Source organism: Coregonus lavaretus, assembly GCF_964263955.1.
Source record: "Coregonus lavaretus genome assembly, chromosome: 37".
In the NCBI taxonomy this organism is placed as follows: Eukaryota; Metazoa; Chordata; class Actinopteri; order Salmoniformes; family Salmonidae; genus Coregonus; species Coregonus lavaretus.
This window is the reverse complement of record NC_140024.1, coordinates 28,179,005-28,204,521: the sequence shown is the minus strand read 5'-3', so window position 1 is coordinate 28,204,521 and position 25,517 is coordinate 28,179,005. Positions and strand designations below refer to the sequence as shown.

At 44.7% G+C, this 25,517-nt stretch overlaps 1 protein-coding gene across 1 annotated transcript; it reads right to left on the bottom strand.

Moving 5' to 3' along the window:
- Positions 1–6,739: 6,739 nt before the first annotated feature.
- On the bottom strand, positions 6,740–24,796 carry LOC311111597 (major histocompatibility complex class I-related gene protein-like; the record flags this gene model as incomplete). Its single annotated transcript, XM_084154364.1, has 3 exons — positions 6,740–8,464; positions 12,486–12,703; positions 24,739–24,796. 3 exons carry the CDS (start codon positions 24,794–24,796, stop codon positions 7,676–7,678), a joined length of 1,065 nt encoding a protein of 354 aa, XP_084010490.1. The 3' UTR covers positions 6,740–7,675.
- Between the last annotated feature and the right edge of the window lie 721 nt (positions 24,797–25,517).

Genomic DNA, 25,517 nt, shown 5'->3' with positions numbered 1-25,517 from the left:
CCTGATTCAGCTGCCCTGCGCGCCGGGTAGCCGAACTGATGCCATTTTGAACTATTGTAAGGGATCGGGGGTTGGCAGGGTCTAGACAGAGTCTGACACTTCCCCGATCTACAGAGAGGGGGAGTCATCAGACTCGATCTGGTTCACCTGAGTTCTGAGCACACCTGTCAGTAATTAGTGTAGGATTTAAGGTGTGCTCAGAAGCTCAGTCGGCGCGAGGTATTGTTCCATTGTGACTTGCTAAGCGTTTTGTTCCGAGAGAGAGAGATATTGTTGTTTTTGATTACCCGTGTATCCGACCTGTGCCTTGTTGTTTGACTCCCCGAATTGCTTAATCCTCTGCTTGTCTACCCCAGTGATTACCGTCCTCTGATCCTGTGCCTGTGCCCTCGACTACGACTAAGCCCGCTCCATTGGTACCTCTGCCTGTCTATGCCTGGCCCGATTTTGACCACAGCCCGCCCGACCACGATTAAGCTATTCCCTTGTCTGTACTCTAATAAAGCATCGCTATTCTGCGATTGGATCTTACCACTCTGTCCGAGTATTCATTACAGAATACCAAGCCAGGGGTGCGCATCGTCAGCCCGGTCCGGCCCGTTCCTGCTCCACGCACCAAGCCAGGGGTGCACATCGTCAGCCCGGTACGGCCCGTTCCGGCTCCACGCACCAAGCCAGGGGTGCACATCGTCAGCCCGGTCCGGCCCGTAGCTGCTCCACGCACCAAGCCAGGGGTGCGCATCGTCAGCCCGGTCCGGCTCGTCCCTGCTCCACGCACCAGGCCAGGGGTGTGCGTCGTCAGTCTGGCACAACCCGTGCCTGGGTCACCGGTGCCTGGTCAGGTACCGGTCAGCTGCTCCACACCGGAGCTGAAGCAATCCGCTTCTACGATGTCCAGTCCAGCTCCGGTCAGCGGGGCCAGACCGGACCAGGGGCGCCACGGGGGGACGGAACCGCCTCCGAGGAGGAATGCCCACCCAGCCCTCCCCTGGGTTGTTGATGTTTAGGCGCGGTCGCAGTCCGCGCCTTTAGGGGGGGGTACTGTCACACCCTGGCTCTGGGGACTCTATATGTTGAGCCAGGGTGTGTATATTCTATGTATTGTATTTCTGTGTTGGCTGAGTGGTTCCCAATCAGAGGCAACGAGTGTCAGCTGTTGCTGGTTGTCTCTGATTGGGAGCCATATTTATAGAGGCTGTTTTCCCACAATAGTTGTGGGGATCTTGTTCCAGTTGGTTTGTTCCTTTTGGTCTGTACCGTAGGACTGCACGTATCGTTTGTTGTTTTGTTCGAGTGTTTACTCTCTTTAAATAAATATGTTTGCCTGCAACCCTGCGCCTTGGTCCACTCACTCTAACGATCGTGACACCGATTGTCTCTAACTAGCCCCATTGGTATATACAAAGTCAACCCAAATTGAATTGTGTGCTGCCAGCAGTTGGCAGGATTGAAACAAACCTAACCTTCATTTATAATGTGATGCAGTCACGACCACAAGTCTAACAAAACTCAGTTTTGGTAGAGACTGACTTTATGACCAAAATTATCCTATTTAAACTTTGTAGTCAATTTTGACAGTAGAATAAATGTTTCTGACTTATATCGATGCCACATAGGCCATTTTCTAAATTAGAAGTTTTTTAGGGGCAGTTGCTCTTTAAAGTTACTGTATACTGACACAACCAGGGCAACTCAACTGTAAAGAACATTTCAAGTGTCCACATAACAGCACAACATAACTCCAAACATGACAGATAAGAATCTACATAGCCCATAGGCTATATGAGAATAAAGAGACATGAGACAAACAAATTGACCTGTAGAATGGATGAAGTTATAAGACCTCGTCAGTTCTACCAGCTAATGTGAGATTTATAGATTACATAACAATTGAAGACACATAATTTAAGGGCCTCTGTATTTTCAATGTTTTGTTCACCTACAATCTAACCACAAAGCTGGCCATCTTTTCCCCTCTCTTTCTGGCTGCCCTCCCCCTTCCCTTCTAAGTTCAAGTTTGTTTATTTGTCATATACACATGATATACATGGAGTACACAGTGCAATGAAATGCTTACTTGCAGGTTAACCTTTCGACAATGCAACAACAATAGAAAAAGTAAGTAGCTAAATGAATAAAAATAGTCATCAAAATAAAAGCATAATGAAATAATTTCACCCTTTAAAGCTGCAATATGTGACTTTTTGGGCGACCAGACCAAATTCAGAACATACAAAAAACATGGATAGCATACGATCATAGATACAACTTGGCTACATACAGTCGTGGTCAAAAGTTTTGAGAATGACACAAGTATTGGTCTTCACAAAGTTCGCTGCTTCAGTGTTATGATATATTTTTGTCAGATGTTACTATGGTATACTGAAGTATAATTACAAGCATTCCATGAGTGTCAAAGGCTTTTATTGACAATTACATTAAGTTTATGCAACAAGTCAATATTTGCAGTGTTGACCCTTCTTTTTCAAGACCTCTGCAATCCGCCCTGGCATGCTGTCAATTAACTTCTGGGCCACATCCTGACTGATGGCAGCCCATTCTTGCATAATCAATGCTTGGAGTTTGTCAGAATTTGTGGGTTTTTGTTTGTCCACCCGCCTCTTGAGGATCGACCACAAGTTCTCAATGGGATTAAGGTCTGGGGAGTTTCCTGGCCATGGACCCAAAATGTTGATGTTTTGTTCCCCGAGCCACTTAGTTATCACTTTTGCCTTATTGCAAGGTGCTCCATCATGCTGGAAAAGGCATTGGTCGTCACCAAACTGTTCTTGGATGGTTGGGAGAAGTTGCTCTCGGAGGATGTGTTGGTACCATTCTTTATTCATGGCTGTGTTCTTAGGCAAAAATGTGAGTGAGCCCACTCCCTTGGCTGAGAAGCAACCCCACACATGAATGGTCTCAGGATGCTTTACTGTTGGCATGACACAGGACTGATGGTAGCGCTCACCTTGTCTTCTCCGGACAAGCTTTTTTCCGGATGCCCCAAACAATCGGAAAGGGGATTCATCAGAGAAAATTACTTTACCCCAGTCCTCAGCAGTCCAATCCCTGTACCTTTTGCAGAATATCAGTCTGTCCCGGATGTTTTTCCTGGAGAGAAGTGGCTTCTTTGCTGCCCTTCTTGACACCAGGCCATCCTCCAAAAGTCTTCGCTGTCACGCCCTGGCTCTGGGGACACTGTTATGTTGAGCCAGGGTGTGTAATTCTATGTTTGTATTTCTATGTTGGCCTGAGTGACTCCCAATCAGAGGCAACGAGTGTCAGCTGGTTGTCTCTGATTGGGAGCCATATTTAACTGTCTGTCTTTCACTTTGTGTTTGTGGTTTCTTGTTCCGTGTTGGTTGGTGTATGTAACCAGGGACGTCACGGTTTCGTTTTGTTGTTTTGATCGTGTGATCATTTATTAAATAAAGAAGATGTTTGCCTTCAACGCTGCGCCTTGGTCCTCCTCCGTAGACGAGCGTGACAGAAGAAACCACCAAGATGTGACCAAGCAGCGTGTCCAGGAGCCATCGCCAGGGAGATCTCTAACAGATCTCCTTCGCCTCCTCGACTGGGTCAAGCCGGATGAGGAGGAGAGGGGCTTGACATTGTGGCAGAAGGGCGAACGGCTGGCGAGGGACATGGAGACCTTGGCCACGGGTAGGAGTGAAGCCCATAATTTTTTTAGGGGGAGGCTAACGCCGTGGACGACGGGCCAGCAGGTGACCGCGGCAGAGCGGCCCAGCGGATTGGCAGAGGAGGCCGCCGGGTTACGGGGGCCACTGGTCAAAGAGGGGGTGGAAGATGTAGAGGCACGACGAGAGGTACTGGCGTGTGTTGCCAGTCCGGTCCGGCCTGTTCCTGATCCCCACGTAGGGCCAGTGGTGTGTGTTCCCAGTACGGTCCGGCCTGTTCCTGCCACTCGCACCAAGTCTACGGTGCGCATCGCCAGCTCGGCCCGGCCCATTCCTGCTCCCCTCACCAAGTCAGTGGTGCGTTTCGTCAGCCCTGTCCGGCCCGTTCCTGCTCTCCGCACCAAGTCTGTGGTGCGCGTCGCCAGCCCAGTCCGGCCCATTCCTGCTCCCCGCACCAAGTCTGTGGTGCGTTTCGTCAGCCCTGTCCGGCCCGTTCCTGCTCTCCGCACCAAGTCTGTGGTGCGCGTCGCCAGCCCAGTCCGGCCCATTCCTGCTCCCCGCACCAAGTCTGTGGTGCGTTTCGTCAGCCCTGTCCGGCCCGTTCCTGCTCCCCGCACCAAGTCAGTGGTGCGCGTCGTCAGCCCGGCACGGCCCGTTCCTGCTCCCCACACCAAGTCAGTGGTGAGCTTCGTCAGCCCGGTCCGGCCCGCTCCTGCTCCCCACACCAAGCCAGTGGTGTGCGTCGTCAGTCCGGCACGGCCCGTGTCTGTTCCACCGGTGGCGGGTCCGGCACCGGTCAGGTGCTGCGTCACGCCGGAGCTAGAGCAATCCACTCCACCAGTGTTCAGTTCAGCTCTGGTCAGCAGGGCCAGATCGGACCAGGGGTACTTTGGGGGGTTAGAGAAGGAGTGGGGATCATGCCCGGAGCCGGATCCGCCGCCTAGGCGGAGTGCCCACCCGGTCCCTCCCCTGTGGTATTTAGTTGGCGCGGTCGGAGTCCGCGCCTTTAGGGGGGGGTACTGTCACGCCCTGGCTCTGGGGACACTGTTATGTTGAGCCAGGGTGTGTAATTCTATGTTTGTATTTCTATGTTGGCCTGAGTGACTCCCAATCAGAGGCAACGAGTGTCAGCTGGTTGTCTCTGATTGGGAGCCATATTTAACTGTCTGTCTTTCACTTTGTGTTTGTGGTTTCTTGTTCCGTGTTGGTTGGTGTATGTAACCAGGGACGTCACGGTTTCGTTTTGTTGTTTTGATCGTGTGATCATTTATTAAATAAAGAAGATGTTTGCCTTCAACGCTGCGCCTTGGTTCTCCTCCGTAGACGAGCGTGACATTCGCCTCACTGTGCGTGCAGATGCACTCACACCTGCCTGCTGCCATTCCTGAGCAAGCTCTGCACTGGTGGTGCCCCAATTCCGCAGCTGAATCAACTTTAGGAGATGGTCCTGGCGCTTGCTGGACTTTCCTGGGCGCCCTGACGCCTTCTTCACAACAATTGAACCTCTCTCCTTGAAGTTCTTGATGATCCGATAAATGGTTGATTTAGGTGCAATCTTACTAGCAGCAATATCCTTGCCTGTGAAGCCTTTTTTGTGCAAAGCAATGATGACAGCATGTGTTTCCTTGCAGGTAACCATGGTTAACAGAGGAAGAACAATGATTTCAAGCACCACCCTCCTTTTAAAGCTTCCAGTCTGTTATTCTAACTCAATCAGCATGACAGAGTGATCTCCAGCCCTGTCCACGTCAACACTCTCACCTGTGTTAACGAGAGAATCACTGACATGAAATGCAGTGGAAATGTTTTTGGGGGATTAAGTTCATTTTCATGGCAAAGAGGGACTTTGCAATTAATTGCAATTAATCTGATCACTCTTCATGACATTCTGGAGTATATGCAAATTGCCAACATCAAAACTGATCTTTAAATTAAAGATCCAGGCAGCCTCTCGTTTTAACAATAAGTTGTCGAGGTCACCCCCTCTCCTAGGGAGGGTGACATGTTCGATGCCGATATAAAGTAGGGACGAAATCGAGTGGTTCGCTTCCAAAAAGTGGGCAGCGACTGGGTATGTCGAGTTTTTGCACCTAATGGTGCTACGATGCTCCGAGATTCATACTTTTAATTCGCGCTTTGTTTTACCCACATAATGTTTACCACAAGGACAAGTTATAAGATAAATAACTGCCTTAGTGGAGCACGTAATAACACCTTTGATTGGGATCTGTTTCCCTGTTTGGGGGTGTTTGAAGGATCTACATTTGTAAGTGCCATTGCATTGAGCGCAGCCGTTACACTTGTAGTTTCCATCCGGTAGAGGCGCAAATAGATGTTGTGCAGGGATATTTATGGGTGGTAAATCCGAGTTTACCAATTGATCTCTGAGGTTTCTGCCCCGCGAGAATACAACCAAGGGAGGGTCCGAAAACACATTACCAATACTGTCATCGGATCTTAGAATGCGCCAATGTGTGTGAACGATTCCCTTAATTTGTTCAGAGCACTTTGAATAGCGTGTAGTTAGAACGCAAGAAAGCTTATTTTTGCGAGACTGTCCCTGAAAGAGGTCAAGTCTCGATTTGTTTTGAATTTTCTCAATGGCAGTATTAATCTGACCATTTTTGTACCCCCTCTTTTTCCTACCTTTAGGATTTTGAATGGGAAAACACTGGAGTGTGCAGATATGGGGAACTTAATTGACTGAAGCCAGTGATTATAGCTGCATCCCAAATGGCACCCTTTATCTATGTAGGGCACTACTTTTGACCAGGGCTCGTAGTGCACTATGTAGGGATAGGGTGCCATTTGGAGCATAGGCTTTGTACAACTGCCCTTTATGTCAGTAATGAAATGTAAATAAGATATTGATGTTTGTTTTATATTTAAAATAGCAGCAAGACAGCAGGTTTAGGAATATCGCCAGTGGTTCTAGGATTTAGCTCAAAGGGCTAACACAGTATCGTGGTGCGCAGGAGACCTAGGTTTGAACCTAGCTGGTTTCATTAGGAAGCAGGTAACATGGAAGGATACTTATTTCTAAATGTGGAATGGAGACATTGGCTTTGCAGCCTTTTGATATACCATTCACTGTTCAATACAAAATAACAGTTAATTAAACTAGATCTTATATTCAAAAGCTATGTTTTATGTTGTGGTCCAGCCTTGAAGTGGAAATGTAGGCCTGAATATTTGACTGGGGAAAAGTAACACTAAACAAATAATGTTTAGAACAAGCGGTGTGCTACTGTAAAATAGAAAAGGACATTCATGGCACTGACTACAATCGAACAGATTCATTCTCTACTAAAGGCATTCTATGATAAAACTGTTTAATTGTTTATAATGCATACAACATTCATTTTAGTTGAATACTCATGCCAGTCTTAAACTGGAGTGAAATAGAGTGTCCGATTTCTCTCCCTTCCACAGTGATAAACAAGTTCCTGAGAGAAATTAAGGTATACTTGACATTGCTTTAATGAATGTCCTAATTAAAATGAATAAATGCATTGATCGAATAGGCTACATTTTATTGTCCGTAATAAAGGGTATTATTGTGCAGGTAGGATGAACATACATTACATACAATACAAAACAGAGACACTGTAAAGTAATTTCAATAATAAACAGACCTCATACACATGATCACATGATTCTCCTACTGGTTAAGATACTGGCTATCAGCTAATACAGCACATATATAGAGTGCATTGTACAATGAATGAATAGTCATGATTAGAAATTACATTACAGAAATAACTACCAGATTACCTTTTTTAATGCTCAGGTTGCCAAACCAGCCTATAAAATATATGAATTCAGATCTGTACTAATAATGCGCAGATATTTGTTATTGTCAACAGTCTCCCCAAACTGATCATTTACAGTCCTTTGTTGAGGGGAAGGGAAGATTGACCAACAATAACAGAATCTTTTGCACATTTTGTGTCTGCCCTCATAGGTGCTCTGGCAGTTATATTTTCATTGTGAATTGAGCTGAATTGACAAAGCTGCATCAGTGTCCCAAAAACATATTAGGTCTCAGAATCTGAAGAAATGTTAATTTCCTCTGGCACGTTTGCATCAAAGTTGGCAAGTTTAGACATGGAGGCAGTGCATCTCCACCTCCTTTTGACACAACTGAAAATGCCCAATAGAGTAACAATCAGCAGCATCACCAGTAGAGCTGAGAGGATGGATAGGTCTACTCTCTCTGCCCCAGACTCCCAACTGACATCCAGCTTGTTGTCCAGACTGAGGTGAGAGGCAGTACAGGTGTAGTTGTGTCTCTTCTTTAGCTCCTCAGTACTGACCTCCAGACTCTTCCTCAGCTGGTAGGTCCCATCTCCACTAGGCAGCACCTCCCCCCCTGCCAGCTCCTGTTCTGCCACTGGCTGGCCGTCTCTCAGCAGGGTCAGGTTGATGTGGCGGGGGTAGAAACCAAACGCCAGGCAGCTCACCTGGAGTCCTCCAGAAACCCCTTTCTTTATCAACCTGAGTCTGGGAGGCACTTTACGCATCACAAAGTGTTTGTCTCTTTTCAGGAATCTCTTAAGTGATTTGATGCAAATGGGAAAGTAAACATTCTCCCAAAGTGTACTTTTGTATACGTGTATCATCCCATCCCATCCTGGTAGTAGTTTATCAGCATTATATGTTGAATGTGTTATGTTGTAATATACCCCATAATCTTCATAAATGCCATTGAAAATGTTCTTAAATATGGCCACGGCCGGTTCACCATTGTCAAACATCTCACAGCCAGTCCATCTTTGCTGAACTTGAACACCTTCCGTGAGATTAAAGTGGTGATTTAGTTTGAGTTTGAGTTTATTTATTTTTTACAGAGACAGTGCACATTAATCAACGTTTCAGTAAAAGTGCCGGTTTTAGCCAGCCGGCTAATTTTCAACCGCAGTCCCTGGGCAGGTTATTAAAAACAATTACAATATAGACAATAACAACACATAGAACAAGACATAGCATACAGACATAGCAACATAGGACAAGCAAGACGTAGCGTACAGACAGAGCAACATATAACAAAAAGCAGCAAAACAAAATTCATAAAAGCAACAAAGTGTTTCCACACCTCACAAGTTACAGACAACAGACATGGAAAGCGGCAACACACAGCTAGGGACCATGTTCACAAATCTGATTGACCTTTAGCCATGTCTTCAAGCATTTTGTGAAAGTGTGATATGTGATGCAGTTGTGTGTGTCTGATGGCAGTGTATTCCAGACATGGGAAGCTCTCACAGAAAAAGCAGATTTACTAAAGGTGCTTTTCCTTAGGGGAACTACACAGTCACCTCTCATGGCAGACCTTGTGGATCTGCTGCCATATGTTTGGGTTTTCTGTTTAACAAAAATACTGAGTGGAGGGGGAGCCAAGCCATTTAGGATCTTGAATACAAGACATGCATCGGTGTATTGCACAAGATTTTCCCAACTCAGGAGCTCATGCTTTCTGAGGATGTGACAGTGATGATGGCTATTGGGCTTCCTATCAAGCACTTTGAGAGCCTGTTTGTAGACAGACTGAATAGGTCTTACTGTTGTACAGCAAGCTTGGGCCCAACTAGTCAAGCAGTATGTTAAGTGGGGGAGTATCATAGATTTGAAGTACAGTTTTGCTACCTCTGTAGTCAAACAATTTCGTATAAATCGGAAATTAGCTAGGTTGAATTTGGTTATTTGAATTACCTTTTTCACATGCTTTTTAAAAGAGAGGTTGGAATCAAGTATGATGCCAAGGTACTTAAAATCAGATACCCCCTGGAGCTTCTCCCCTGACACATAGACTTCTGGCTCAGTAGCATCTGTTGCCCTCTTTGTGAAGAACATGCAAACAGTTTTTTTCACATTGAGATGCAAACACGAGTCACTGAGCCATTTTGTAACCTGGACCATTACAGTAGTGAGTTCTTGTGCAGCTTGTTGTTTGCTCTTTGCATGCACATATATCACTGTATCATCTGCATACATTTGAACTTCAGACCCAGTACAGACAGAAGGCAGATCATTAATGTACAGGCTGAACAGGAGGGGCCCCAGTATTGACCCTTGGGGCACACCCACATCATAGCTAAGAGTGGGCGACAGCTCATTGCTCACTCTGACACACTGAGTTCTGCCTTCAAGGTATGATTTCATCCATCTCAAGGCATCGGGGGAAAAGTTGAACTTGGACAATTTTGTGATGAGAATCTCATGGTTAACAGTATCAAAAGCCTTCCTTAGGTCCAGAAACACAGCCCCAACAACGCCCCCTTTGTCCATCTTGGACTTCACATTTTCCAGAAAAAAGCAGTTGGCCATTTCTGTGGAGTGTTTCGCTCTGAAGCCAAACTGCATGGAATGTAATGTGAAGGGGCTGTTGTTGAGGTGGGCAATCAGTTGTTCTGCTACACACTTTTCAACAACCTTTGACACCACAGGTAGTATACTAATGGGCCTGTAGTTACTCACGTCAGCAGGGTCGCCAGATTTAAAGATGGCCGTTATTATGGCCGACTTCCATACCCTTGGAAACACCCCGAGACCAATAGATGTGTTGGTGACCTTAGTAATGGGGCCAATGAGTGACTCTTTGTAGTTTTTAAGAAAGGTAGAGTCCATCCCAAACACATCTTTGGCTTTAGAGTTCTTTAGTGAGCTAATCACCTTGTCTACCTTTGACTCAGAAACCTCCCTTATGATGAAGACAGGTTGAGCATCATTTACTAGCACTGAGCCCAAGAAACCAGTGGAGGGGTTCTGTGTCAGTACCCTGACAGAGTCAATAAAGTAGGAATTGAAGGCTATTGCTATTTCGACTGCATCCTGTGTTAGATTGTTATTCACCATGATTTCTAGTCTTTTTGCAGTGTTACTATGGTCTTTCCCTGTTAACTTTTTTAGATTCTCCCAGATCAGTTTAGAATTTCCATTTGCTTCACCAATTATGTTAATAAAAAAGTTTGCCTTGGCCTGTCTGATTTCTTTCATCACCTTATTTCTCAACATGGTAAACCTACGTCTGTCATGCTCTAATTTGGATCTTAGGGCTATTTTTAGATAATAATCTCGTTCTTTCATCAATTTCCAGATTTCTCCATTTAGCCAAGGAAGAGTGCTCTTTTGGCCAGGTTTGGATTTGATTTTCTTTAGGAAACCGTTTAATGTAGTCTGGATTGTGGATAGAAAAACTTGACTATCAGCTTCCACGTCTGCATAGGACAAGAGATCATTCCAGTTAATTCCCTTAATTGCATTTTCAAAATAGCTTAATTCACTCTTAGGTATTCTTAGTTGATCAGGCTTTCTAACAGTAGAGAGGTTAAACCTGCTCTTAGACAGCTTTCTGGCTATAAGTGTCAGATTATGATCAGATAGCCCAGTAACCATATTGAATGATTTAGTCACTCTCTCTGGTTTATTACTGAACACCAAATCAATCTGTGTTTTAGAGCAACAAGTCACCCTAGTTGGCCCTTTAACTAGCTGTGTAAGGTCAAAGGTATTAGTGATCCGTTTGAGGGTTTTCCTACAACACTTGTCTTCATAATTAATGTTAAAATCTCCCATTAAGATGACCTCTTTCCCAAAATCACATTCCCTAAGCATGTTATTAAACTGATCAAAAAACACACTTTTGGTGGAAGGTGGCCTATACATTCCAATGAGGGTAAAAGACATTTGGGGAGACAGTGTAATGTTCAGGCCAATACATTCTAGTTCATTATCACATGACCACTCAATTTGTTTACATCGGTTATGTTCTTTAATATAAATCATCACACCCCCTCCTCTTCCTTCAGTCCTGTCTCTCCTGAAAACATTGTAGCCAGGCACAATCAAAGCAGCAGATGGAGAGTTTCTATGGAGCCATGTCTCTGAGAGGCAGAGAAAGTCAAGGTTGGAGTCTGTGAGTAGATGTTGAATTTGATCACTTTTTGGAATGACACTACGAATGTTCAAGTGCCCCCCTAGTAGTCCCTTGGGCTTAGCTCGTGGGTCCCAGATGACTCGAGAGTGATTGACACATTGAAAAAAGTTAAATTTTCTGTGTTTTCTGACGGCTGGGTTTAGGCCGTTTTGTTTCGTTTTGATTAGGGGCAGTTCGGTAGCGCAATTAACAATCCCTCCCGCCTGCATTGGATGCTGGAAACTAATTAAAACAGCCCGCACACCAGAAGCAGAGTCAGGGACCGCACACAGCGACCCCGGTATGCCCGAAGAGTCAAAATCCATCCCGGAGCCGGGTGAGCCGAGAGAAACCACAGGACCATAGCACTCACCCACCTCCACAGCGGCGACGATCAGTGGACGAGGCCATCCACCACCCTCCACTCCGGTGCGTATCGCTGGCTCGGTGATGTTGGGCCCAGGATTGAGTTGCACATCCCCGGAGAGCAGGAGGGTAGTGAACAGGTAGTTTAACAGTTTCCGATAAATGTTGGACTTGTGTTTGTTGCGCCTAAGCGGTTCAGTAGAATAAGGAGCGAGGTAGACTTGGCCATTATTCAGAACATTATGGTATGCTGTGTACTGTCCGCTCCCGTGGAACGGTGAACCAATGTGTTTGTGTTTGGTGTTAATATTCTCCGGTAGTAGACTGATTGTGTCATCCCAGCAAGGACGCACTGAGATTATCAGTAGAGCAGCTACATAACTGACAATCATGGCAGAGTACTGGAGATAAAACACATAATTGCGCTTTAACTCTTTGCATGAGTTACTTAGCTGGGGTCGGCGTACACCTGATGGTTTAGATAAAATTACAGCATTCGAATGAGAAGCGGCACCTGCCGCACCACCCTGTCTTCCGTCCGCCATTTTGTCATTTTGTAGTTCAACTGATCTGTGTTTCATCCCCTGGTATATATCTTCAAATATAAAAGCTGCGTCCTGAGCTTCATCATCCTCGGTTTTGTCTTTGAATACAGTCTGTTTATCGTTGGAGTCATAGTAAGCCACTTGAACATCATCCAACATCACCACAACCATAAACTCAGGGAAAGGCGTTTCTCCGGTGATGTATGTTGCAAGTGCCCACAGAGAATGTGATCCTGGACCTGGGAGAGGAGTGATATTATACACAATTATGGACATTTTACATTTTATAACATAAAATGGAAATATAGATTTGCCAAATTGTTTAACCTGAGCATAACCCACTAATTAGCCTAATCTGTTATTTTTAAATTTTGTTGTGATGGAGGACTGAATGGGCTCATTGCTTCGAGTTGAAAAAATAAAAGCCCCACTCGTGGTCTTCTTAAATTAAACTAGTTTATGACCGTATGGAGCACAATACCTCAGGGGAGCTTAGAAGGGAGGAACTCAAACTTTTGATGAAGAAAAGATGAAAAGTTGAAAAGATGAAACTGCTTTTGTGACCTATTGAATTGATAAATGAGAGAGATATATGTTGACTGATTAAAATAAATAAAATAAAATGACGGATTAAAATAAAATACAAATGTTATTGAGCTATCTATATTTATTCCTGAGTTAATTCTTAGAGCGAATGTGACTGGAGTAATATTGAATGGTTGAAGTGACTCAGTGATTGCATAAACTGCTAAAATCTTTTTCTGTTTCTATGCTCTTTTGTCATATGAGAGGCGATAGGACGAGAGGAGAGAGAGAGGAGGGGCTGGCGTGTACGTCACGTGACAGAGGATCGAGTCAAAAGGTTTTGAGGCTGGTTCTGTTTACAAAATTTTCCCCTACAGGATATTTGATGTTATGACAATTTCACAGAGGCTTGGCAAAGACTGATCATTTGAATAAAATTTGCATTTTGGAGTCTCTGTGCATCACTTGGCTTGATTAGGGTTGTGTTGGAAATCAAGTACTGACATTATTCTGTAAAATTAAGATAATTAGGTGATTATAGAGCAAGGGGGTTTATGGGTATTGTAGTGATTGTAGGGTTAGAGGGCTTTGGTTTTAGGATTGCTGTGAAGGTGACTACTTGCATTTACTTTCCGGATGGGTTGTGGTAAGATAGCCACTAATTGATACATTGGTAAGATAGGATATAGAAATAAAAAATTGGTTTTAATTATTCATAATTTTTAATTGGTTTTTTAATTGATTTTTTATTTTAATTAAAAATATTTTTTGATAAAATTTTAAATATAATTTTTTAAATATTCATATTTTGATTGATTGATGTAAAAAAAAATGGGGTTGTTTAGTTTATATTAATAATTAAAGGGGGGAAGCCATAGGCTATATAGTCTAAAATAAAATAATTCACAATAAAGGAATATAAAAGAGTAGTTACAATGGGGAGAAAGGACAGCAAGGCTATGAAAGTCATTACACCGGTTGATATAGTTGAAAATAGTAATCCTTTAGTTAAGGGTATTGCGAGGTTATCTGGCAAATGGAACAAACGTTGGCCTGACATTGAACAACCATGGCCAGTGGAAGGGACTCTTAACCCTGACGTCATCAACATCATGAAGGTGCTTCTGTCAATTTACAAGGCAGATCAAAAGAAGGGGAAAAAAGGGAACGACGTAAAGAAAAGAGACAAAGGGAGCTGGGTGTTCTTAAGCTGTTTGAAGATGAAGGACAAAAACTGATGAAAGATACCAACGATAAGAGAAACAAAGGTATAGAGAAAATGCTAAAGGAAGAGAAGGCGACAGAAAAACTAAGGGCAGAAGTCAGTATACCTTTCTCACATACAGATTCAGCGAAAAGACCCCCACCTTATGAGAAGGAAGTAGAGCTTAGGGATGTTTATCCTCAGCTTCCAGTGATCCTCCAGCAGGGTGATTATTGCATCAGAGATGAAGATGAACGAACAATAGAGAGAGGACAAGCAGAAACGACCATAAAAATGCATCCAAACTCCAAAAGTAAAAAGAAAACGAGATGTCTGGAAACTAAGGGTGGAATGAGGTTAAGTAGGATGAAACTGGATGAGGACGATGATGATCAGAGTGATTCAGAGGAGATCATGGGTGGATATGATCCTGTGATCAAACGGAGGTTGGCCAGAACGGAGAGAAGGGGTGAGGAAGGTTTGAAGAAGAAGGATACAAGATATTCTAGTTCTGATGAAAGCAAAGATGAAGACAGCGATAAAGAGGAGACTAAAGGTGCTGTGTATTCAAAAGGAGTTTATCCTACAAGGACTGGCACAGAAGAAATAGAAGAAGATATAGACCGATGCTTTTCAGGCCTGGATAAAGCGAGGACTTTGGAAGAGGTAAAAGAGCTAGAGGAACAACTCAAGACGCTGAAGATACAGAGGGAGAAACTGCGGGAAAAAGAATCCAAAGAAGTTGAGGGAAAATATGCATTGAGGCCAAGGAAAGAGGCCACGAGTAAAATGATGCCAGTTATCATTCGAGGTCAAAACATAGAATATAAGCCGTTGCAAAATACCGATATGTCAAATATACTTGAGAAGCTGCCTATTCTTCAAGATGGGGCCTGTCCTTGGATTTCGAAATTGGAAGAAATTACGGTGGGAACACAGTCAGACATAGGAGACGTTAAGAGACTTTTGGCTAATCTCATTGGGATTCCAGATATGTAAGAAGTCTTTCAGAGAGCTGGACTCATTAGATATGTAGGGACTGCAGTGAACGATCCTGAATTGTTGGCTGCAAGTAGGAATCGTCTGTGGAGAGCATTGAAGGATACATTTCCAACAAATGTGCATCCTGATAATATTCTGATTGACCCACTAGGACAACAAGAAAATCCGAGAGCCTATGTGTCAAGAGTTCATCAAGTGTGGAGAAATATTACTGGAAATGATCCAGATGTGAGTCAAATTGAGCAGTCAATTTTGAGAGCTAAACTGCAAATGGGACTGCCCTCACCAGTAAGGAGCAAACTGGCAGAGGTGGTTGGACTTGGAAGCATGACAAAAGGCGTCTATACCGATCATATAGCCCATCAAGTGGATCTGTACGGGAAAAAGGAACACAACCAGAAAGAACAGGACGAAGAAACTCTCAGAAAACTCAATCAACTACAACTGGGGGAGAGTAAGAAGGAGAAGAAACAAGCTTTGGTTATGCAGAATCAGTGTGCACCAAATCAACAATCACTGCCACAGCTTCAACCAGAACAGTTCCAACCGCAATTGTACCAGCCACCAATGGCGGTACCAGTTGTTTCATATCCACAGCCAATTTCTGGACAGACACAGAATTGGAGAGGAAGAGGACGAGAAGGCTTCGAAGGAAGATGAAGATTTCAGCCACACTTCCAGCAACTTTCAGAAGAGTGTTATAATTGTGGACAGGTTGGTCACTTTACCTGTGACTGCAAGGCGCCAGGAGGAAACAACAGAGGAAATTTCTGAGGAAGATAAAGGAGCAAGTGAAGATCACCTGTTCTCTAGGTGAACCCTTCAAGGATTCTAGAGTGCCTAGAAGATACGAAGGGGGGTGTCAGCTGATAGCACCGATTTAGAGAAGAAGAGAAAATATCTAACAATTGAAGTAAAAACAAAGGACTAGGAGAGGTGAATAGTGGAAAAGCTTTTATCTGTGTTCAGCCTAAAGAGGTTAAACATCTCACTATGTAAAATTAACTAATTGGGATAGGATTTGAGGGAGTAAAACAGCTAATTACTCTTAAGGAACCAATTGAGCTCTGCTATAAAAAATCAAAGAGAAATTAAAATAGACATACTAATATTAGAACATATACCTATTGCATTGTTGGAAAGAGATGCATTGTGTAAATTGAACTGTACAATAAGATGTACACTAGACGACTGTCTGGTAGAGGATTTTTAAAAAAGTAGGGTTTTTGGGAATCATATTTACTTAAAAAGATAATATCATAGGAAGGATGATAATCTATTGTGTAAAGAAGTCAGAAGCAGGTGGGGACTTCCCAATCACATATTCTAAAAATTTGTGGTAAAGGATTTTGTGAATAAATCAGTGTAAAAAGGTTTTTAAAGGTTAGGAGAAAAGATTAGATTAAAAAAGTTAGGAGAACTAGGGTTGAAGGAACTCTAAGACAGTAAGCTAAGTTTCAATGTTAGTTAGTAGTAAGAGAGAGAGAACAGTGGTGAAGGGCATTTTAGAGTTTAGTGGGAAGATAGATATGGTAGGAGTTTAGATCTGTTAGGAGCAGATGCATTGAGAAAGTATGCGTTGCTGAATGATAAGAGAAGATTGAGGGTGATTGAGTATCTATATTTACAATTCCCAGCAGGAAGATCAAGGTAATTGTAGGTGTATTTTTTATAATCAAAAGTTTGAAAGTGAGGGTTTAGAGTAGGAAGAGAGAGTGAATGTAAGTTACATTTACGTCATTTGACACTAGTGGTGATAGATGGAAGTACAAGCAAAGAGTTCAAAGCTTTGGGGAAACTAGATGAAGTAACAATAAGGACATTAACACGTCAGTATATTAAAACAACAGTGAGAAGCAATTTAACTCTTTCAACATTGATAGTTATTAAAGCCATCAATATATCGCATTTGATTATAAGGGAACCAATAGCTCCAGCACCAATTTTAGGGGGAAAAAGACTGTTATTAGGGTTAGGATGGGGACGTTCCTCCCACATGGAGAGATAATTATGGAGAATAAGTATTGTTATCAGGACCAGAAGTAGAAGCTGTTGCACCTAGTCAAAGGAGGTATAGTTTGTACAACGATATGAAGTGGAAGAGGGTTATGAGTGATTGTTCATTTATTTTGCGTAATGTTACAGAGAAAGATCAGGGAGAATATATGTGTACTTATCTAGTGCAAGCATTAAAATTTGTTCCGGTTAAGAATTATTGGTTAAAAGGCTATGTAATTCGTAAAGTGACGCTTATAATGGAAGATTTGAAATCTGTTGAAGCTTCCACAGTCACCAAAGGAGTTCAGGAGAAGTATATTACAGTAGCCACTCCAACAGTAAATAATACACATAGGATATCGGTAGCTTTCCCACTAGAAGTAGTTAAGGGTGTTAATACATCAACTAAATCAACTACTTTAATGGTAACTTTGGAAAGGATTAATGGTACGACGGCAATAGCAAATGTAGGAAGTATGACACAGACATCAACAACAACTTTTCGGAAATTAAAGCAGGTAGCAAGAGTGACTCAGGGGTTTATGTTACGGATGGAGAGTGCTGTCAATGGTAGTAAGGATAGGGTTAAAATAGGAGAGCAGATAGTGGTAGAGAACAATATAGATTCATCTGAAATAGTGAAGGATACCATCATGGAGGTACAGGATGAGGTCTTTGATTTTAATGACAGACAAGGAGAGGTATCTGATCAGTACCGCTCGTTAGGGAAGAGAGAAACTAAATGCATATGGGTTTGATTCTTCTGTTGTGAAAATTAAAGATGGATGGGCAGGTAGGAATCTTTGGTTCCAGCAGCTAGATCATTCTGTAAGATCAGTGAGGAATCTTGAGGGTCCATGTCTGTTGAGAATTGCAGAACAGATAAAATTATGTCGTTGTCAAAACATTTGTTTAAGCCTAGGTTTAGGTGTTCTTGGTTAAATGAATTACCCTATGTGAATTTGTTAGATGGTAAGGAAAATCAGGTAACAGCGAACCCTGAAGCATTGGAGGTGAAAGCAGTGAGGGCTAAAATTTGTTTTTGTTCTAATAAAACATATGATGGAAAGGGTATGTTCATGGAAATATCAGATTGTGATGATTATATGATGACTTTGGAAAAGCATGAACATAAGGTTAGAGATGACAAATATAATGTAACTTTTTATGTACCAGTTAGTAAGAAGAGCAGGACTTTGATGGTGAAAGATCAGCTTTTGCCTGGCAATGTGACTATTGGGAATTTTAGAGATATTTGGAGGGTTTGTGGTGATAAAGCATATATATTCTTACCCTATGTATGGACAGGATGTTGTTACATGTCAACGTTGAAGCTTCCATATGAGGTTTTTACCATTAAAAGAGGGGTATCACCGGACACAGATAAATCTGAATCTAGGTTTGGAAGTAGGGTGAAAAGGGACATGGCGACATGTCATAGTCTTGAAGCCTATCATTGGAGGATAAGTCTAAGAGAGAAGGGGGGACTTTTTCCATGGTATGGTGTAACATTTTTGGCAGATCATATTGATAATATTAGCTATACTTTGATTCCAGATAGTTATAGATGCATTGAAGAATATAAGGGATGCGTTTGGTAGATCTGAAGGAGCTGGATGGTCAGTGAAGTCTTGGTTGCAAGATCAGTTAGGCCCAGTAGGAGCAGTGATGGATTAGATTTTAATGGCAGGTTTGATAGCACTGTGTGTGATGTTTGTAATTTGTTACTGACCTTTGAGAAAGCTATGATATTGAGATAGGTTGGAGTTGTGATGCCTGGAGACAACGCTCAGATGCCGTTGTTGACTGTTCCTGATCTGGATGAAGAGGGACAAGTGGGACTGGATGGAGTATTGATGATAAATATTCTTTTTGAATATTTGATCATTTTTCAATTTTTTGTTTCAATATTAGGGTGATTTTAGTATGATGTTATGAATCAAAGGGGGGGAAGTGTATGAATGAATCACATTATCCTATTTCATTATTCTATCATTTATATTGATTCATACATCATTTATATATCATTTTAAAATTCTTAGTTGATATTGATGTTTTAATTTGAAAGTGTTTGTTTTGCAAAAGATACTGTTTGGTCTTTTCTTTTCTTCCAGAAGCATTTGGGGGAATATGTAGAGATTGAAATACTCAAACAAGGACAATATGAAAGGAGAATGACTGGAGGAGATGGAACAAGGAAGGGGTGGAAAGGTTCCCATTCCATCATCAACAATGCATTGGAAGAGGAGCCTACGGGGGAGATGAAGTGTAGTGGACTACATTCCAGTGTCTGCAATGAAATATAGACATATTTGCATGGGTAATACATAATGTGTGTCATTTTCTTAGGTATTAATTTTTGTAGATGATATTTGATGTTATTGGATACTTATGGGGAACTTAGATGTTTTTGTTTATTTCGTGAATGCTTAGGGACAGGGAGTCTAGGCAGGGATAGAGGTCCACTATAGGGTCCGATGGGTTGACCAGCCTTAGAGTGGACATTTTTTGGATAGTATTTTGTTTGCAGGGGCTTACATGTGTATTTAATTGCATCATAGTTTCAAATGCATTGATAAAGATTTATGAATTCATCGGGAGTACCTAGGTGGTTGCCTGGGGCAGAGGAACCGTGAGAGAATTTTAGTGTCTTGATTGATGGATGGATATCTGAAAAGATGGCTGCCGGTGTCACGTTCGTCGAGGAGTGAAGGAGACCAAGGCGCAGCGAGTGAAAAGAACATGTTGACTTTATTACTTAAAGCAACCAAAAACAACAAACCAAAGCGACGAATGTGAAGTCCAATAGTGACAATGACTACACAGGAACAAGGAAACAAAAACCCACAAAACCAAGGAGAAACCACACAGTATAAATATGGCTCCCAATCAGAGATAACGAGCCGACAGCTGACACTCGTTACCTCCGATTGGGAGTCATATGACTAATCAAGCACAATAACCAAACATAGAAATCAACAACCTAGACACCCCAACATAGAAATACACCCAAACAAATGAAAATGAACAACCCTGGCTCAAATATCAAAGTCCATGGAGCCAGAGTGTCACAGTACCCCCCCCTAAAGGTGCGAACTCCGGGTGCACCAACATAAGGACTAGGGGAGGGTCTGGGTGGGCGTCTGTCCACGGTGGCGGCTCTGGCCCCGGTCGTGATCCCCACCCCACCACAGTCACAACCTGCTCCAGTAGCCTCCTCCCAATGACCACCCTCCAACTAACCCCACCTGGACTAAGGGGCAACACCGGACTAAGGGGCAGCACCAGACTAAGGGGCAGCACCGGGATAAGGGGCAGCACCGGGATAAGGGGCAGCACCGGGCTAAGGGGCAGCACCGGACTAAGGGGCAGCACCGGGCTAAGGGACAGTACCTGACTAAGGGGCAGCACCGGACTAAGGGGCAGCACCGGGCTAAGGGACAGTACCTGACTAAGGGGCAGCACCGGACTGAGGGGCAGCTCCGGACTGAATGGCGGATCCTGGCTGGCTGGCTGGCGGATCCGGGCTGGACGGCTCTGGCGGATCCTGGCTGGACGGCTCTGGCGGATCCTGGCTGGACGGCTCTGGCGGATCCTGGCTGGACGGCTCATGGCTGGCTGACGGATCTGGCTGCTCATGGCTGGCTGACGGATCTGGCTGCTCATGGCTGGCTGACGGATCTGGCTGTTCATGGCTGGCTGACGGATCTGGCTGCTCATGGCTGGCGGAAGGCTCTGGCTGATCCTGTCTGGCGGACGGCTCTGGCTGATCCTGTCTGGCGGAAGGCTCTGGCTGATCCTGTCTGGCGGAAGGCTCTGGCTGATCCTGTCTGGCGGAAGGCTCTGGCTGATCCTGTCTGGCGGAAGGCTCTGGCTGATCCTGTCTGGCGGAAGGCTCTGGCTGCTCCTGTCTGGCGGAGAGCTCTAGCGGCTCCGGTCTGGCGGACGGCTCTGAAGGCTCATGGCAGACGGGCGGCTTTGCAGGCTCAGTACAGACGGGCAGTTCAGACGGCGTTGGGCAGACGGACAGTTCAGACGGCGTTGGGCAGACGGGCAGTTCAGGCGCCGTTGGGCAGACGGGCAGTTCAGACGGCGTTGGGCAGACGGACAGTTCAGGCCCCGTTGGGCAGACGGCAGACTCTGGCCGTCTGAGGCGCACCGTAGGCCTGGTGCGTGGTGCCGGAACTGGAGGTACCGGGCTGAGGACACGCATCTCAGGGCTAGTGCGGGGAGAAGCAACAGGGCATGCTTGGCCCTGGGGACGCACCGTAGGCCTGATGCGTGGTGCCGGAACTGGAGGTACCGGGCTGAGGACACGCATCTCAGGGCTAGTGCGGGGAGAAGCAACAGGGCATGCTTGGCCCTGGGGACGCACCGTAGGCCTGATGCGTGGTGCCGGAACTGGAGGTACCGGGCTGAGGACACGCATCTCAGGGCTAGTGCGGGAAGCAGCAACAGGGCATGCTTGGCCCTGGGGACGCACATAAGGCCTAGTGCGGAGAGCAGGAACAGGCCGGGCTGGGCTGGCGACGCGCACCGTATCTCTGGTGCGAGAGGCCGGAACAGGCCGGGCCGGGCTGGCGAAGCGCACCGTATCCCTGGTGCGTGGAGTAGGAACAGGCCGGGCTGGGCTGGCGACGCGCACCGTATCCCTGGTGCGAGTGGCCGGAACAGGCCGGGCCGGGCTGGCGAAGCGCACCGTATCCCTGGTGCGTGGAGTAGGAACAGGCCGGGCTGAGCTGGCGACGCGCACCGTATCCCTGGTGCGAGTGGCCGGAACAGGCCGGGCCGGGCTGGCGAAGCGCACCGTATCCCTGGTGCGAGTGGCCGGAACAGGCCGGGCTGGGCTGGCGACGCGCACCGTAGGCTTCGTATGAGGCTCAGGAACAGGCCGGGCTGGGCTGGCGACGCGCACCGTATCCCTGGTGCGAGTGGCCGGAACAGGCCGGGCCGGGCTGGCGAAGCGCACCGTATCCCTGGTGCGTGGAGTAGGAACAGGCCGGGCTGGGCTGGCGACGCGCACCGTATCCCTGGTGCGAGTGGCCGGAACAGGCCGGGCTGGGCTGGCGACGCGCACCGTAGGCTTCGTATGAGGCTCAGGAACAGGCCGGGCTGGGCTGGCGACGCGCACCGTACACTTAGTGCGAGGGGCCGGAACAGGCCGTACCGTACTGGGGACACACACTACTGGCTGTACCTCGGGATTAGGAACGGGCCGGACCGGACTGGTTACACACCCCAGTACCTCTCGCCGTGCCTCTACACCTTCCTTCCCTGCCTTTCCCAGTCGCCCCCTTAACCTGGTAGCCTCCTGAATCCGTCCCTTCTCTGCCTCCGTCAGCCCCCTTAACCTGGTAGCCTTCTGAATCTGCCTTGTGGCAGCCTCCTGCTGCTCAGTCGCCCAAGCCATGTGCCCCCCCCCAAAAACTTTTTGGGGTTGCCTCTCGTCCTTCCGACGATGGCCCTGCCGATGCCGTTGCTCCTCTCGCCGTCGCCTCTCCACCGTCTCGTTCCATGGTCGGCGATCCATACCATCCAGGATCTCCTCCCAAGTCCAGGACCCTTTACCGTCCAACAGTTCCATCCATGTCCAGACCCTTTGCTCCTGGACGCGCTGCTTGGTCCTTTTATGGTGGGTTTTTCTGTCACGTTCGTCGAGGAGTGAAGGAGACCAAGGCGCAGCGAGTGAAAAGAACATGTTGACTTTATTACTTAAAGCAACCAAAAACAACAAACCAAAGCGACGAATGTGAAGTCCAATAGTGACAATGACTACACAGGAACAAGGAAACAAAAACCCACAAAACCAAGGAGAAACCACACAGTATAAATATGGCTCCCAATCAGAGATAACGAGCCGACAGCTGACACTCGTTACCTCCGATTGGGAGTCATATGACTAATCAAGCACAATAACCAAACATAGAAATACACCCAAACAAATGAAAATGAACAACCCTGGCTCAAATATCAAAGTCCATGGAGCCAGAGTGTCACAGCCGGACAGTTTTTCGCTCTTACACTCCATAAAGATTTGTTCATATTTCATAGTAATGTATTCACACTTCATAAACATTTATTCATATTTCATGGAAAGGTATTTACACTCTAGAGAAGAATGTTTTTTGGTTTAATGTTAAAGATACTCAATAAGATAAATTGTTACTTGTCATAATCCTGTTTTGTTTGTTTTCGAGACTTTTAGTTCGTCTCGAAGGGGGGAATGTAGTGTATTAGGATTATGTCTTTGTTAATGTTTTTCATGTGGAACTGAACGGATGTTTATCTTAGTTCAGAAGTAGCCATTTGTAGGGTGACGCCCCAGGGGAGACAGGTGATTGGACAGCAGAGAGAGCAACCCATATTTTTGCATTGTTTATAAGTATATGCTGGACGAAGAAGAGGTTAGAGCAGACATTACAATTCGAGGACACTGCTCTCCTGGTGATCTTGACACCTGTAACTCATGCTGAAAGCTTGTGATATGAATAAAACTTATGATCAAAGGTTCAGTATGAGCGGACTCCTTTGTTTGACAGCAATGAGCACCAGCAGCGACAAGATACACGACATTAGCCTGCTAATTCTGCCCCTCTCTGTTTTCCACCTGTCCAGCTGTCCTCATACATACACACAAACACAATCCTCCCATCCCGTCTCCTCTCGGAGTGTGTGTGCAGGAATGTGAATTTTTAATGACACCTTCTGAACACAGTTTACAATCCAAACAAACTTGGATAAGAGGCTAAATAAGATGTGGACCACTTTGCCAAGAAAATGACTGACTGTTGCCTTTAAATCAATGAAACAGGAAAAGGAAGGGAAAGTTTTGGGGCAACTCTTGACTTGAATCGACTTGTGGAAAATATCAGTTTCCCAGCAATACAGCTGGCCAAATATTAACCACTGCCGAAGAAGTGTGAAATTTATCCACACTGCCTGATAATGTTTTTGCACAGATCTACAGTATAGTATCTGTCGAGTCATATGGTACATCACATTAGATGTTCTCTAGTATCTGTACAGTCACATGGTCCATCACATTAGATGTTCTCTAGTATCTGTACAGTCATATGGTCCATCACATTAGATATTCTATAGTATCTGTCCAGTCATATGGTCCATCACATTAGATGTTCTCTAGTATCTATTTGACTTTGTCAAAGCAACAAAATAGCTAGGGCTTTACAATGATGGTAAAAATTGGGAGACATTTTGGGATTAAGTGGGTTGAAATCTTCCTAGAAGTGACACATTGTTGACGGAGGGACATGTCAAAATGCTGAATTTTAGCACATTAGCTAGCCATTATTTATATAAAAAAATCTGATTTATTGAATTCTCCACCTGAAGAACCCAATTATGTTTTTTCCCCTACATCCAATCTTTTTTTCTGACTGTCCACACGCAGTTTTACATGTGACCCAAATCAGATTTACGCATTTACACTGATGTAGCCTCTGAAGTAGCACACAGATGCAATGCTCATTTATAACATAACAAATCATTAAATGAGTTTGATAGAAAGTAAATAGTCCATCTTACCTGCGTTGACATTGGTGTAAAAGGAAAGAAAGAACAAGAAGACAGACAGTTTGTCCATGATTTTGAGTGTTCACTATTTTCCAATAGCCTCGTGTAGCAGGTTTCTAGCTCTCAAGTGAAGTGACAGACTTTTCTTTTCACTTATCAAAACAAGGTCTTTTAATGTTTTTGAACGAGTCAAACAAGTGGAGTTGGGAATTCAAAACAAAGAAAACTGAGGGTGGAATGAGGAATAGAGGGTGAGTCATGTTGCATGTTGCGCGCACAGCCAAACACCAGACATATGACACTCTAAATGAATTACAAAAATCGTTCAGTGAAATCCTTAGACCTGAATGTGTGTGTGTGATCATGTTCATTTTCTGTCTGTCTGTCTGTCTGTGATACACATTTGTGCTAGAGTGTGCAGCATGTGTGCGGCTTGGTTCACTTGTGCGTGTTTATGTGTGCATTAGCCTGCTAATTCTGCCCCTCTCTGTTTTCCACCTGTCCAGCTGTCCTCATACATACACACAAACACAATCCTCCCATCCCGTCTCCTCTCGGAGTGTGTGTGCAGGAATGTGAATTTTTAATGACACCTTCTGAACACAGTTTACAATCCAAACAAACTTGTATAAGAGGCTAAATAAGATGTGGACCACGTTGCTTATGTTTAGTTCCTATAACTGTTCAACTCTAGACTTTTATAATAGAATTCTGAATGACTAACTAAGGAGTGCCTTATTCTTATATTTTTATTTCAGGATGTGGAGTGGTAGAAAACACAGTTTAGCAGA